This window comes from Chiloscyllium plagiosum, chromosome 6 (genome assembly GCF_004010195.1).
Source record: "Chiloscyllium plagiosum isolate BGI_BamShark_2017 chromosome 6, ASM401019v2, whole genome shotgun sequence".
Lineage (NCBI taxonomy): Eukaryota > Metazoa > Chordata > Chondrichthyes > Orectolobiformes > Hemiscylliidae > Chiloscyllium > Chiloscyllium plagiosum.
The window spans coordinates 69,233,016-69,249,394 of record NC_057715.1 but is presented as its reverse complement, the minus strand read 5'-3'; the positions used below and the strand labels follow the sequence as shown (position 1 = coordinate 69,249,394).

Here is a 16,379-nt window from a genome sequence, read left to right as displayed (position 1 = left end):
TGCGCTGCCTGTGGGAGTGGCAGAGTCAGAATCTTTGGAGACCTTTAAACGGCAATTGGATAGGTACATGGATGGGTGCTTAAGCTAGGACAAATGTTCGGCACAACATCGTGGGCCGAAGGGCCTGTTCTGTGCTGTATTGTTCCATGTTCTATGTAAATAGACAGAGTTAATCCAGGTACTTACATTACAGTTAACTTAACATTTGTGCTGGAGATATTTTAAGAGTATCTAATTAAAAATGAAATTACCATGTGTCTAAATAAAAGGGAAAACAGTTACAAGTTGCTAACATTTCAAAAAGAACAATTGCTTTTGATGCAGCCTTCTTGGAGAAGAATAAAAGCACTTCAGAGTGGAAAAATATGACATATGTAGGGCACATTGGCTTTTGAATAGCTTTTGACAAGATACCATAAAGAACAGCAAGTTAGATGGAGCACAGAGATTGAAAGGTTGGTTTGTAGGAGAAATTGGACAGTCTTCAAAATGGTTATATGTTGATAATGATGTCCCACAGGACTCATCCTCAAGGGTGATCAGTTATTTGGTTAGCAGGAAAAGGATCCATATAGGGGCATGAAATATAAAGCAGAAGATGGTTATGAAATACACAGTTAACTTAACTAGATGTAATTGAGCCCCAAAATCTTAGTCAACTCAAGACTGGGGATAAAAAAAAGGGATTTGGGAGCTCAGGATCAATCATAGGAAACTCAAGGCAACAGCTCGTTGAAATAGCAGGAAGAAATACAATAGAATTCTAAGTAAATATAAAGACCATGAGCTAATGAGGATTCTACAGAAACCTGCAATAAGATCTCAGAATACTGTGCACAGCATTGAGCCAAAATATCCTCCTTATTAATCAGAGCCCAAAGTACAGCACAGATTTGATTGGACATTGTATTTGATAAGCAAAGTTACATGTGAAAAAATGTTACAATCATAGAGTTTGCAGAGTGATATGACACAAATGCTTAAAATTATGAAAGGACACAGTAGGATAGAGAGAAACAGTAGCAGGGTCTAGAATAAGATTGTTAAAGTTACAAGATTGCATGCATGACTTTTAGAATGGAGAGCAAAAGAAACCTTATGTGGAGCTCTACATGTCCATGGAGTTAACTTTCAAGTGAGCAGTTCAGACAAAAAAAAGAAAATCAACATTCAAACTTAGAGTGGATAGCTGAATGAAGAACAAGATGTTGAAGAAATATTCAAACTGAATGGGAAAACACAAGTAGCATCGTTTGGGCTAAATGGTCACTTGCTGCCTGATTTTTTTTGTGTACTCCAAGTCCATTTACCCTTTTGTGTGACAAGACAAGCTTTGAGACTAAAAGGTAAAGTCACCATAATCCCAAAGGTCCATAGGACTGTTCTCTTGTTAGAGACAACTGGTGGAAGTTGAACCTGAGAATCACCAGCCGGTAAAGCCGAAAGTGGATGGCTTCATTCTGTTTTGTAAAAACCAACTTTTCAGCCAACTGAGCTAACGCCTGGAACCTTCTATAAAAACTAGTTAAAGTCAGAAATGGAAGGTTATGACTTGATTAAGCTCAATAATTACTCAGGCAGTTACAGCATTAAAAACCTACTCTAACTCTCAAGTAATTATTATTAAAGTGACCCCAACTCACCACTGAATCCTCCACTAAACAATGCCCAACGCCTTTGTAAAATGGCCCCTGAACAGGAACCCCTTATCCAACACCCACCTACTGGTCCCAACACCCTTCACCCCTGGTTCAATCACCAGATGTCCCATCCCACCTATTCACACCATCCCCTACTCAATCACCTGACTGGTAGCAACAGTCACCCAAGACCCAGTAACTCCCGATCACCACCTCACCCTCAGAGTTATGAAACCTACCATCTGTCAGATTGGAGACCCCCAAACATGGGGGAAGATGCTGGAAAATGGATGTGACAAATGTCGGATCTGCCATGATGCTATTGAATGGCAGAGCAGGCTTGAAGGATCAAATGACTTATGCTTGTTCTCATTTCTTATTACTTTATGGTTTTCATTCACCTTTCCCTATCAACATCATCTGGCACATTAAGACTCTCAAGCAACTGTCATATTAAACCTCCACTTTGAGTTATACATTTAGCTTTTCACTGGAACTGTGAATGAGGCTGACTGTGTACCTAAACATTTAAATCAGAGAACACACGTTGCTGTAAAAGGGAACATGATTTCTACAAAGATCTTCATTGGGAATCTACAAATCCATGACAGGATCATTACAGGGGGGCCTGGCTTAGGAATATTAGTAGAATACATGTAAAGCTAAGTTTTAATCCTATAGAATCAGAATTAGGGTTTTCTGCCCTGAATCAGACATCGATACCCTTGACGCACCTTAACGGATATGCTGGAATGGACCACAGGCAGTGGGGAGTAGAAGTTGGATTTTACTGCTGCCAACAATGTGACAGAAATTAAAGTGATCAAGATCAAAAGCAAAATTAAACAAAGTACCATTGCTTTCTAGGTTTTTGACACAGCTTGGTTAATTAAGACATTATTAAGAAATTCTTAATTATCTGCTGAGAAAGATGTTTTTTCACTATCGAAGTTCCCTCCAGAAACTGGTCATTCTATTTCACAAAAAAAAACTTCTTTCAACAGTTCAATTCACTATAATAAATCCATGTGGAATATTTCTCCTATTTCTTTTTTTTCTTTTGGCAAGTAGACCAACTTAAAGATTCAACTATTAGTTTAAATTTCCATCCTTCTCTCTTTCCATCACCCTCATAGGTCTGTGTCTCCCTTTATTTTATGGCAAGCACTGAACTAGTCTAATTTTTGTTCCTCCCAAATACAAAATTCCCCTCCACACATAATTGTTTTTCCCTTTCAATTCTGTGTTAACTTCAATTTTTACCTCAATCATCCGCAAAACTGTAGAATTTCTTAGTTAATGCAGATCGTTATTTCCTTCTATTAAACCAGGTTTGGTCGCATTGATACCAATTTGAGTATTCTATAGGAATGAATATGTAAAAGATTTGACTGTATATTTACCTCACCTTGACAAGCATTCCAGCAAACCATTCAGATCAAAATCTATACATCATGATAATTAAGATGATTCGCCCATGTTAAGTATTACCCAAAGGCAGTTCTCCTCCACCACAATCACAAGACCCATCCTCACTATCTGGTCCAACTGATATCAATTCTGCTGGGGATTCTTGAATCCAGATTAGGCCAATGCTGCCAAGATGCCAATGACAGTCACCTTCGCATTACTGTGAAATTCAACTCTTTAGCCTATATTTGCTATTTAAACCCACTTTAATCTAATACCAACAATTGGAAAATTACCAGAATCGCAATCCACTCTTGAAAATGAGTTCAGAATTTCATTAAGAAGCCTCTATTTTATGGTTACGTAATTGAATACTGAAGACTAATTTTCCATCAATTAATCCATTGCAACAAAGAATTTCTAGCTCTACTCATTAATTTTTTTTAAGCTTCAGTGAAGCATCTTTCAGGTACTTGAATAAAACTGTTGAGTGGTGTTTTTGTTTCGTGCTCAGTGGAAACTCAGCAAAACAAACTTAGTCAGAATTTCAGTATTGGGTGCACTGAACATTTTAGTAAGTTAAGTTACTACCCATGTAATGGTTGCCTTGCTGATATAGCATCATATCAAATCTGTAACTGCAATTTGATAATCTATCTCACTGCATACTTAGTCTCAAATTGTGACCTTTGCAGGGGTGAAGAGAAACCACAAATTCACCAGTATTATAAATGTCAAAATGCAAAAGAACGCCAATCTATCTTTGAACACTCTGACTTAAAGGCTTTTAGAATCCAAAGCTAATTGTACAGCTTTGTAGAATATCCACAACCATTGGCCACTTCAAATTTCTCAAATTCCACAGATAAAGATGCTTATTTCTGTCCAGATTAGGTCTTCATTTTAGAGAGATCCAATATGTTCCTCCATGTCCACCTCCACATCATGGTCTCTGCTTTCTCAAATAATTCAAGGATTTCAACATTCACTGTTCCATCTAGAAATTAATTCCAGAATTAATTCTGTAACAAATTTCTCAACATCGGTCCTAAATTTGCCTAGTTATCTGAATGCGTATTTCCTTGTCCAATTTTCTGTTTACTTTGAAGCAATTTTTTTCAATCTTTGCTTCACCATTTACAGTCCTTTATCTCTGTAAGGTTACCTCCTTTAAATTCTGAAAAGCCCAAGTTTGTCCAGGCTTTTCTACTAACCAGCTCTCTGATGGGACTGCCTTGTGGAAATCAATCTTGACTGAACTATCACCAATCCTTGAAGGTCACTTACATACCTTGGTGACCTGAGTTTAATGCAGTATTTGAGGTCTGAGGTCCAGTGAGGACAATAGTTGATCTGTACTCCAAACAGTTCAGCATTCCATTTTGGTCTTTATTTGGATAGTTATTTTGCGCTAGTCAGACACAATCATTACAGACATTGCCTGTGACCATCTCTCCACCTATCAACTATCCCATGTGGTCCTCAGTTGGAAACATATCATCCTTGGGCCAAAACACAGCATTGTGACTAATAGGAGCAAATAGACTGAGTGGTAAGTGTGGCATTGAAGATCAAGTTAATTTATTTAGATCAAATCCAGGATGTATACAAGTACTTTCCAGGACATAAAGAATATATTCTTAATACCTGTAGAAAGAAATAAACACAAAAACAATTCCATGTTTAATATGTGCTACCCAATTTAATGTAAAGCTGAGCAAACAAATTTCACTGCAGTAACTTTTTAACAAGTTTAAAAGGAGTCCAGTAAGATAATAATCATTATATTTTTCAAGTAACATCACAAAGTTATTCCTCAAAAAGTTCACAATGGCATGCCCAAATACTAAACATGTGACGTGAGGGCCACAATAATGGCTACTGTTCAGACTCCAACATGAATGTGTTCAAAATATCTTATTTATTGCCTTTGCTTGCTGACAAGTAGTTTATTGTTCAGTTAAAATTCTAGGTATTTATAGGAAGGGTCAGCAAAGTGCTCCTTGAATTCATTTTTGAATAAATGACAATGCAAGTAGTGTCTCTAATACATGAGAATACTTATCTATTTTAAAATATTGAAGAATATCAATAAAGATTCAAAAATGAATCATTTGATTCATACCTAAGTTGGGGTGTTACAATGTGATGAAAGGTTAAAGAAATTGGTTCTTTATCCACCAGACGTTAGAAAAATGGGAGCTGATATTATCAGAAAATTATAAAATCTTAAGGGGATTAGATGGAGTGGATGCTGAAAGAACCTTTCCCCTTGTGGGGAAGACCAGGACTAGTGGAAACCATTTAAAAGTAAAAAAAAGGGGGGCTCGCATAGAAGACAAAGGATGAGGAGGATTCTGTTTCAATCTCAGAAGGTTTTGAGATGTTTTCAACTCGCTTCCCCAGACAATGGAGGAGGCTTTCAAGTCAGCAGCAAATCAATTCTTAACTGCATTAATGTTTTATCTGGGTAGGTGGGGATATGGGTTTGATCAGCCATGATTTTATTAAATGGCAGAACACGTAAGCTGAATGGGCTACTCTTGCTCCAAACTGGAGTGTTCATATGTATATGCACTCAAATGTCAAAATTTGTTTGTTGCTTGCCACTGATAGTCATTAAGATTGCAGCTTTCATCTCCACAGATGAGGAATTGGTGAAGCACATCTGGAATGTCAACAAGAGTTCTAACCATTGAAGTTTCAGTCCCAATTGCTGTGCACGTTACACATATTTGACAAGCACTGAACTGGGCTTGGCAACAATATCTCCATTGTGAGATTCGATTATGGAAATGATTGCTTGATGGAATACTGGAGAAAACTGACAGATATAAATGACTTTAGCAATGAGGGGAAAAAAATTGGGAACAACAAAAAAAAAGTACCTTGCATAGATCAACTCCTCAAGAGTTGTGTTTTATCTAACAGAGAAAATAAAGCATCCTTTTTGGTTTACTGTATGAAAAATATTTTGACAGTTCTTGTTAAGAGTTACCGTGTACACTAAAATCATTTTTATAAACTGTTACTTATTGTTCGTTACTTATTGTACACTTTAGCATCCCATGTCTACAATTGAAGTTGTGCACTCAAGGGTTAGGTTTCTATGGATTATAGCATTTGGGAACATGAAATGTAAACTTTAAGAGCATTTACATTGGCAAAACTATTTCAATAGGTTCACAAAAATTAATTTATGTTGTGTCATGGATTTGACAGCACTGAATTGTGTGGTTTGGTATACATGCAGTGATTCTGGATTAGTGGTTACCGTGTATACAAAAATCATTTTTATAAACTGTACTGGCAAGCACAGCAGTTCAGGCAGCATCGAGGAGCAGTAAAATTGACGTTTGGGCAAAAGCCCTTCATCAGGAATACTTTTGCCCAAAACGTCGATTTTACTGCTCCTTGGATGCTGCCTGAACTGCTGTGCTTTTCCAGCACTACTAATCCAGAATCTGGTTTCTAGCATCTGCAGTCATTGTTTTTACATATATGCAGTGATCACAGGAGAAGGTGTACCTGAGAGGGATTAAATTCAGGGGAAAACGATGTATGGAAAGATGCAACATCCCTACACAAGTTAGCAACACATGGATGAGGCAAGGGACAGTGTACAGTACAAATTAAGAGCATGCTACCTGGCACAAGAAAACAAAAATACGAAAACAGATTCGCAATACTTTGACTGTTTTTTGCTGGAACAGAATAGAATAAAGGATAACTTGATTGATGTCTTTGAAATTATGAAAGTACACACAAGAGTTGATAGAAACAAATTGTTTCCTTATGACATCAAAAATGAGGGAGACAAATATATAAGTGAGTTAAGAAAGCCATAATTTAAAACTAAAATAAACAAATATTTGACTGTGGAACAGATTAGCAAAATTGAAGCAGAGACTATACCAGTGTGCAAGAGTCAATTAGACAGGTGGTCAGGGAAAAGGGAAACCAAGAGTTATGGACATAAAAGTAGTCAAACAGAATCAAGATTACTGTGTGTAATGAGTCTGGCAGGGTTTTGTAATATCTGCATAAATATACTATTCAATGTCAGATAATGATCAATAATAATCAGCACGTGGCACAAAACTCAAGAATTTCACTGGAAACCAAAAGACAGGATGTGCAGTTGGTAAATCCTGATCAGTACAGCTGAGGTGACGTTACTTACATAGTATAAAAGTGCACCACTGTGGCAATACGCTCACCCATATCACCTCCTCTAGCCTTAGCGGAGATCTGGTCGGTGAGTCATTAAATGTAATTCACAATTATGATTCAGCAAACTGCACATAAATGGCCTAAGAAATGGTTCCTCAAAACATAACTCCAGAAAGATAACAAAATGCATGGTATCATAAAATAGTGGCAATAAGTCTAATTAGATAACTAATTGACCATTTTGCTCAAGATTTTTTTAAATAACAACCACTTGAAAGTTTCTTACTCAAAATACATCAGCACCTTTTGCTCTCCCCATGTTCCAAATGACAAACCTTGCAACTCACAACTGTAACAAATAAATATAATAAAATTGGAGTATTGCATAAGAACATACAAAAACAAGTCAGTCAGCTAACCCGGTGGTTCTCAGAATGTGATCCATGCACTGGGCATATTGCAAGTTACAGATATGCAATGCCACTTACAAGGGCTTGAGACAACAGGCCAGAAGCCTCAGCTTCACCACTCATGCAATATCACACAAACTTACCAGTTTGTGCACGCAGCATAAATCAATGTAATTAGAAGGAACAAAAACATTGGTTTTCAAAGCAAAATGTAATGTTACTATTACACCATAACTGCAAATTTGACTTACTAACAAAGAAGAACTGCTTTTCTGCTGGTTGTGGAGGGGGATGTTTGGAGGAACAACAAAAAGAAAGGTCTGCCAATGAGTCAAGGGTAGGAGACATCAAATGCCAAAAATGTCATGGAACACACAGCAAAGGGAGTGCTAATGATTGTCGGAAAGAAAAAGACATTTGCTCAGAATGTGAACAGAATAATGAATAGCTAAATCTGAAAGCAAAAACAAATAACAAGATTAAGAATCACATGTGACCAAAAAAAAAAATCACAATAATGACTGAAGTTCATGGTCTGAAATTGTAAAACTTAATGTTGAACTCAGTGCAGTGCCTAATCAAAAGATAGGTGTTGCTCCTCAAACACATTTCCTAAATGTTTGCTCTCATTCCTGCCTTTCCTCCTGTGAACTGTAACAGATTTCTTTGCGCTCATTTTCCACCTCAAGTCTCCACATTTGAAGGATTACTTGTTGTCATTTGCACCACCTCCAGCATAATGCCCCCATCAAACACATTTCCTTTCCCTCTATCAAAATTCCAAAGAGATCATTGCCTCCTTGGCACCCTTCCCTATTCCTCAATCACTTCAACCTCTTCCCACACAATTACAGGTTGTGTAACGTCTGCTCTTTTACCTCCTCTCTGTTTGCCCCTCCAACCCCAAACATGTCTTCTAATAAGGAGAAAGTGAGGACTACAGATGCTGGAAACCAGAGTAGAGTGTGTGGTGCTGGAAAAGGCAGCACCCAAGGAGCAGGAGAATCGACATTTCAGGCATAAGCCCTTCATCAGGAAGGGCCTTCACCTGGCTTCTAGTAAAACAATGATGAACTTCTTCCAATTTAGTATATTGTACTTCCACAACATGTGGCTTCTACTTTGGAAAACCAAATGCAGATTGGATGACTGCTTTGTAGAACTCCTTCACACATTCCACAAGCAAGATCGTGAGTTTCTGGTTGCTTGCATTTCTAATTTACCACATTGCTCCTACTTCAGTTGTTCGCAACATATATATCACAGGATATCAAAATGTAAAGTATATGTGAAAATTGCAAACTAAAAATAAAATACTTCAAATACACATACAAATTGTGTAAACATAATAAATATTAGGAATGGTGATATACAAAAAAAAATCACTTGTACGTATCTGACTTGGGTATTCAAGAATAATACTATGGTCAATTACCTGTTCAGTTTTCACAACTATTCTCTACATATTATAAATTTCACCAACAACGTATTGACTACAAACACAAAAACATTGCACATGGCGTTGTGTCCCACTAGGGTATTAGGTGGGCTGGAAGAGTGCTCTACAGTTACTGTACATGTTTGTCATACTTAAATAGAGCCAGACTGTATTTTCCAACAGATAGTGTAATGGTCAACACATGCTCATGAAGTTTACTTGCAGTAATCAGAAAAAAAAAAGGGAAACTGGGTTAATGCAGATACATGGTAATTATTCAAAGTGTTAGAAAAACCCCTTGGGAAGAATAAGAGCACAGAAAGTCTGTACCAAAATGGAGATAAATAAAGCATATTGCAGAACCTTCAGCAATTAATTAAAAGCAAACATGGATGAAATCTGAACAACTCTTAAAACGTACTTGGATTAGCGCTTGAAATATCAGAACATTCAAGGCTAAAGAGCAAAGTGCTGGAAAGTGGTTCTCGCAGTTTTAGAGTACTCTTTGTCAGTGCAGACTTGATGGGCTGAAGGGTCTCTTCTGTATTGTATGATTCTATATTTAGTTATAGAGGGCGTGGTACAAGAATAGTGGCTCTTCCACAGCTTTTCATACAGTCATAGACATGTACAGCATGGAAACAGACCCTTCGATCCAACCTGTCCATGCCGACCAGATATCCCAACCGCCAGCACCTGGCCCATATCCCTCCAAACCCTTCCTATTCATATACCCATCCAAATGCCTCTTAAATGTCGCAATTGTACCACCCTCCACCAATTCCTCTAGCAGCTCATGCTGCTACCCTCTGCATGAAAGTTTTGCCCCTTAGGTCTCTTTTATATCTTTCCCCTCTCACCCTAAACCTATGCCCTCTTGTTCTGGACTCCCCCACCCTAGGGAAAAGACTTTGCCTATTTATCCTATCCATACCCCTCATGATTTTGTAAACCTCTATAAGGTCACCCCTCAGCCTCCGACGCTCCAGGGAAAACAGCCCCAGCCTGTTCAGCCTCTCCCCATGCTCAAATCCTCCAACCCTGGCAACATCCTTGTAAATCTTTTCCAGGGTTGGAGGATTTGAGCTATGAGGTGAGGCTGAACAGGCTGGGGCTGTTCAAAAAGGCTCTTTGGTCTCAAAACGCTCACTCTAAAGATGCTGCCAAATCTGATGTTTTCTTTCTCCAGCACTTCAATTTTGTCACATATCTCCGACGTCCAGAGTATTTTACTTTTACTTTAACCTACAGTACTCTGTAGGAACAAGCATCCAAACATAAATATTTTAAAAATTTTAAACATTTACAAATGTAAATGGACTGAAACATTCATCCCAGATGCTCATCTCATAATTGACACTTCTCTTGGCAGCCAAATAGTGAGCTCAGCAAATTTACTCAGTGGTTTCCAAAAACCCTTGCATCACCAGCTGATATCCAATAAGTGCAGAAATCAAACAAAAACAATTGATGCTGTCCTAAAATTTAACTTCTATAGCAAGTTATTGAGATTCAGTATTCTACTTGCGCAGAGCTCATCTTCCAATCGATCTTCTCAGTCACAAAGACTTGATGTTGTGCTGTTTAAACTACTTGTAAATCTAGTTAATTCTCCCTGCGTTTGCCTCAGTCCATCTTCTGCTGAAACGCTCATTCATGCTGTTCTTACTTTCAAACTCAACTGAACTCCACTGACCCACTTCCCATTTTCTACCTTCCATGATCTTAATCTCATTTTGAACTTTCCTACCCAGATCCTAACCCGCCCAAAGTCCTGTTCACATATCAACTATGAACCAAATGAATGTCTTGAAGAGCATAAAGAATGTAGAAGCATTCTCAGGAGGGAAATCAGGAAGCAAAGGAGAGAAAATGAGATAGCCTTGGCAGATAAAGTTAAGGATGATCCAAAGAGATTCTACAAGTATATTAAGAGCAAGAGAGCAACGCGAGTGTAAATATCAAAAGGTCATCTTTGTATTGAACCTCAAGAGATGGGAGAGATAATGAGTATTTTGCTTCAATTTTTACTGTGGAAAAATGGAGGCTAGACAACTTGGAAATAAATACTGATGTTTTGAAAACAGTTTCCATTACAGAACAGGTATTGCTAGTGATCTTAGAAGACATCAAGGTCAATAAACTCTCCACAACCTTATCAAGTGCATTCCAGAATACTGTGGGAGGTTAGGGAGAAAGTTACAGGACCCAGAGCAGAAATATTTGTATCATCTATAATCACAGGTTAGGTGCCAGAGGACTGGAGGATGTCTGTTGTTGTGCCTTTAAGAAAGGCTGTAAAGGAGAAACCTGGGAACTATAGACCTATAAGTCTGACATCGGCAGTGGGTAAGTTGTTCAAGGTGGTTCTGAAAGGCAGTATTTACATGCATTTGGAAAGGCAAAAGGATGATTAGTGATGGTGAGCATGGTTTTGTGCGAGGGAGATTGTATCTCAAACTTAACTGAGTTTTTGAAGTACCCAAAAAAGAAGATTAATGAGTGCAGAGCAGCAGACATTGTTTACTTGGACTTTGGTAAAGCCTTCGACAAGGTTCCACATAGTAGACGAATTGGTAAAGTTAGATCACATGGGACTTGGAGTGAGCTTGCTAATTGGGTTGTTTTGCAGACTGGAGGCCTGTGATCAGCGGTGTTGCACAGGGATTGGTACTGGGTCCACTTTTGTTTGTCGTTTATATGAATTGTTTTGGATGAGAATATAGGTGGCATTGTCAGCAAGTTTGCAGAGGACAAATTGGTTGTATAATATACAGTGAAGGTTATTGAAAATTACAAAGGAATCTTGATCAATTAAGCCAATGGGCTGAGTGGTGGCAGATGGAGTTTAATTTGTATAAGTGGGAGGTATTGCATTTTGGTAAAAACCAACAAGGGTGTGATCTATACAATTAATAGTAGGGCCCTAAGTAGGGCTGTAGAACAGAGACCTAGGGGCTCAGGCACATAATTCTTTGAAATTTGCGTCACAGGTAAACAGGGCGGTTGCGTGGCATTCAGCATGCCTGCCTTCACTGCTCAGCACTTTTGAGTATAGGAGTTGGGAGGTCAAGTTGTGGTTGAAGAGGACTTTAGTGAGGTCTCTTCTGGAGTACCATGTCCAGTTCTGATTGCCCCATTATAGGAAGGATATTATTAAACTGGGAGAGGGTTCAGAAAAGATGTACCAGAATGTTGTTGGGACTGTAGAGTTTGAGCTATAGTAATAGGTTGGGACTTCTTTCAACTGGAGCGTAGAAGGTGAAGCGGTGACTTTGTAGAGGTCCATAAAATCACAAGGGGTATAGATAAGATCAATAGCAAAAGTCTTTTCCCAGAGTGGGGAAGTTCAAAGCTCGAGGGCATATTTTGAAGGGGAGAGGAGAAAGTTTTAAGAATAACATGAGGGGCAACTTTTTTGTTTTACACAGTGGCTCGTGTGTGGAATGAACTGCCAGAGGAAGTGGCAGATGCAGGTAGAGTTACAATGTTTAAAAGACATTTGGATAAGTACATGAACAGGAAAGGTCTGGAGGGATGTAGACCAAAAGCAGGTTGGACTAGTTTTGGAAACACAGTCAGCATGGGCTAGTTGGACCTAATGGTCTGTTTCCATGCTTCTATTCTCTTGGTCCCCTAACTTGATTTTAAAACCTCTCTTAATCATGTTAAATTCCCTCCATATCCTCACTTCTCCAGCACTGTAGTCCTTATGCATTCTACTTTCTTCATCGGCTGTTGGCCTTCAGCAGTCTAGATTTAGTTCTGGAATTTGCAGTACAAAACTATCGATCTCCTGAAATAGCTTCCTTAAAACCTACATCTATCCAACATCTTTTACTTGGTTTCATGTAAATCTTTTTTTGTCCGATTACATTTGAGAGACATTTTAAAAACAGTAAGGTTGCCATAATCTTACTCACTAGAGACACAACTGTTGGTGAGTTTAATCTAAGGGTCACCACACCTCAGGTTAAGGAGAGACCTTCATGGTAACCTCAAACAATACAGGAACAGAACCCACGCTGTTGGCATTAATCTGCATTGCAAACCAGCCATCCAAACTAACTGATCTGAGAGATGTTTTAATAAAAGATGCTCTACAAATTTAAGTTGTTAGAAGAAAGTGAGGACTGCAGATGCTGGGGATCAGAGCTTAAAAATATGTTGCTGGAAAAGCGCAGGTCAGGCAGCATCAAAGGAACAGGAGAATTGACGTTTCGGGCATAAGCCCTTCTTCAGGAATGAGGAGGGTGTGCCAAGCAGGCTAAGATAAAAGGTAAGGAGGAGGGACTTGAGGGAGGGGCGTTGGGAATACGATAGGTGGAAGGATGTTAAGACGAGGGTGAAAGGCCAGAGAGGGGGAAGGGTGGAGAGGTCAGGAAGAAGATTGCAGGTCAAGAAGGCGATGCGGAGTCTGAGGGTTGGGACTAAGAAAAGGTGGGGAGAGGGAAAATGAGAAAGCTGGAGAAATCTGTATTCATCCCTTGTGATTGGGGGGTTCCTAGGTGGAAGATGAGGCGCTCTTCCTCCAGGCGTCGTGTTGCCATGGAGGAGGCGATGGAGGAGGCCAAGGACCTGCATGTCCTTGGCGGAGTTTAAAACTGAACTGTAAACAAATCAGTTACATTGATTTACTTTTTGGTTTGAAGCTTTGCTGCCACAATTGGAATTCATCCTTAGAAACTAATTTTTAAGCTTTCAGAAATGTCAATGAGGTTTACAGATTAATATACATGGTCACCTCAAAACAGGATAACACACAAAATATTTCATTTGGGTACGATAAACTCAGCCTTCCTAAATACATCTATTTACAGTTGAATCATTAAATGATTTATTGAATTCAAAACGGTTCATATCCCGAATTTTAGCCGGAAGTGAAAATGAACACACTTATATGGTCATAACTTAGAAAATGAGAACCTGCATTGTACTGCTGGTAAGTCGATGAGTAACTTCTTGGCTACATCATATGCAAGTTACCCCCCCAGCCCGCCCCTTATGTTAACATTTTCCAGTCTGCTCTCCCCTCGCCTTCCCGTTAAACTCCCTTCCCAGGTCAACGTCCCGGACTTTGGAAAGGAGCTTTCTACAGAAAATAACCGCGGATCCCTGCTGCTGTTCATTGTACTCGAGGTCTGCACCAGTTAGGCCTCAAGTTACAGAATCTGATACATTGCAGCTTTTTAAGTCAACATGACTAATCTGGCATTACAGGGTGGGGTAACCCTAAATTCAGCAGCTCCAGCCAACTTTCAGCAAATCCCCCGCCCAGACCGCACAATTGACATACTCGCCAAAATTAACTTTAAAATGTTCAACTACGAGCTACCGGGACTAGAACTTGTAGTTTAGTACCAAACAGAAGGAAGTGCCCCCCACCCCCCGTCCTGTTTATTGAATGAAGAGGACCAAAAAAAATACAAAAAGGGAATATGAAAAAAAACACTAAATGAAGTCATGGATTGGCGGGTGGATGCAGCAAAACTGAAGACAGTCTCAAGTCAATGCGAAAGTAGAGACAGAGAGAGAGAGAGAGTGTTTTAAAAAAAAATCTGGTCACCTTCCAGTCATTCCAGCGACGGCGAACATCACCCGCTCGAGCGCTGCAAAACTGACCCCTGTATCTGGCTCAGTATCGGCTGCTGTGGTCAGTGCTGTCCGCGACGGGCTGGAGCAATGGCGATGCTGTAAACTCCCTCCCACTCGGCTCCAGCCTCTCTCTGTCTGTCAGTCAGTCAGTCAGTCATTCTCAAACTCGCTTACTCCCACTGCTTGCATCGCTCAATAATTGCGGGAGAAACAGTGATTGGTAAGTACGTGTATCTGGACGCACCGACAAACACACACAGGAGGCGGAGTAGCAATGAGCTAAATCGCTCATACAGACACGTGAGGGGCTATTCTACAGAACACCGATGCAGAGAGGAAAGGATAAATACCTTATGTTGCAGTGGGAGGAAAAAAAGTTACAGTGCTAATTTTATATTAGTTAAGCTGGCTGGAAAATGTATGTTTGGCAGATTAGTGTTTGGGAACGCAATTGGGTGTACACTATCAATATATACTGAGCAAAATATTATATGCCTGAACACGAAGGGACTATTTTGGATGCTAAGAACTATAAACAGTGGCAATCTAAGTAATGGGCAATGATGCATTGCACAATAAATTAGTGTTAAAACTACGGTGTATCCATTTGCAAACCTGGATTTTTAAATTGATAGGCAGCTTCAGAAAAGTTGATGCAGTATTGAATAATGCAGATTAAAAGTGCCTAAAGTTTAGTCATCTTGCACGAAGAGTTAAATGTCCACTCCACTCATCACAATTTGTCATCCACAGTTAAATATTGCAACCATATAAATACATTAATTTACATAATAAAAGTTCTGAAATAAACATAAGGCAAACAAAACTATATTTTCATGTAAACTTCAATTACAGGAGTAGGAAAAAATTCAAAAGTACATATAATATTTGGATGGAAATATAAAGTTGCCTTTGTCCCACTGTCTCGAGAGAAAGTTTAACCTGACAGTCAACACACCTCAGGGAAGGGGTGAGGTTGAAAACATGGGACCCTCATGGCAACTTCAAAATTGTACTTTTAGTCATTATCAGAGAATTTAAAAATCCAATGGATGCTTAATTCAATATATTACATTGGATGGACTGCAATACAGAATGAGACAACAAGTGTGGGTTCAAACTCCTGCACAGGCTGAGGTTTCCTTGGAGGACTCTCCTTCCCAACCTCTCTCCTCTCCTGAGGTATAGTGACCATCAGGTAAAACCACCACCAGTTGCCTCTAATGAGAGAGCAGCCCTGTGTATTATGTGACTTTGCCTTATGTTGGATAATAACCAGTTTTCAGTTCTGAAGAGGAATGAATAACAGTTACATAGAAAAAGTTTGGCATAAGGAAAATGAGAAAGTTGGAACAAAGCACCTGAATTCAGGAAAATCCATTTTCTGACAAGCAGCATTGTATCAGTATTTGGCCGACAGTTTTTCTAATTTGATCAGGTCATTTAGAGTCAATAGATTCATGCATCATGGTCCAATCACTCCATGCCGACCATAATCCCAAACTAAATTAGTCCCATCTGCCTGTGTTTGGACCATATACAGCCAAACTTTTCTTATTCATGCATTTATCCAAATGTCTTTTAAACATTGTGACTGGACCCACATTCACCACTTCCTCGAACTTCATTCCACACATGAAGCACTCTGTAAAAAAAGAGGTTGTCCCTCATGTCCTTTTTAAATATTTCTCTTTTCACCTTTAAAAAATGCCC

The 16,379-nt window shown here is 39.0% G+C and overlaps 1 protein-coding gene across 2 annotated transcripts in view; it reads right to left on the bottom strand.

Annotated features, from left to right (window-relative positions):
• LOC122550677 (LIM and senescent cell antigen-like-containing domain protein 1) overlaps window positions 1-16,156 on the bottom strand; it is a 120,890-nt gene extending 104,734 nt beyond the window's left edge. Inside the window, exon 1 of one of the 2 annotated variants that reach the window (XM_043691773.1) lies at window positions 15,550-16,156. Coding sequence is in view for 1 of the 2 variants with exons in the window: in XM_043691770.1 (XP_043547705.1) it covers window positions 14,638-14,666 (29 nt within the window). In the remaining variant the exon portion in view is untranslated. Of the gene's footprint in view, window positions 1-14,637; window positions 14,803-15,549 lie in introns of those variants that run through there. The other variant, XM_043691770.1, reaches the window with a different exon arrangement.
• Window positions 16,157-16,379: the final 223 nt, after the last annotated feature.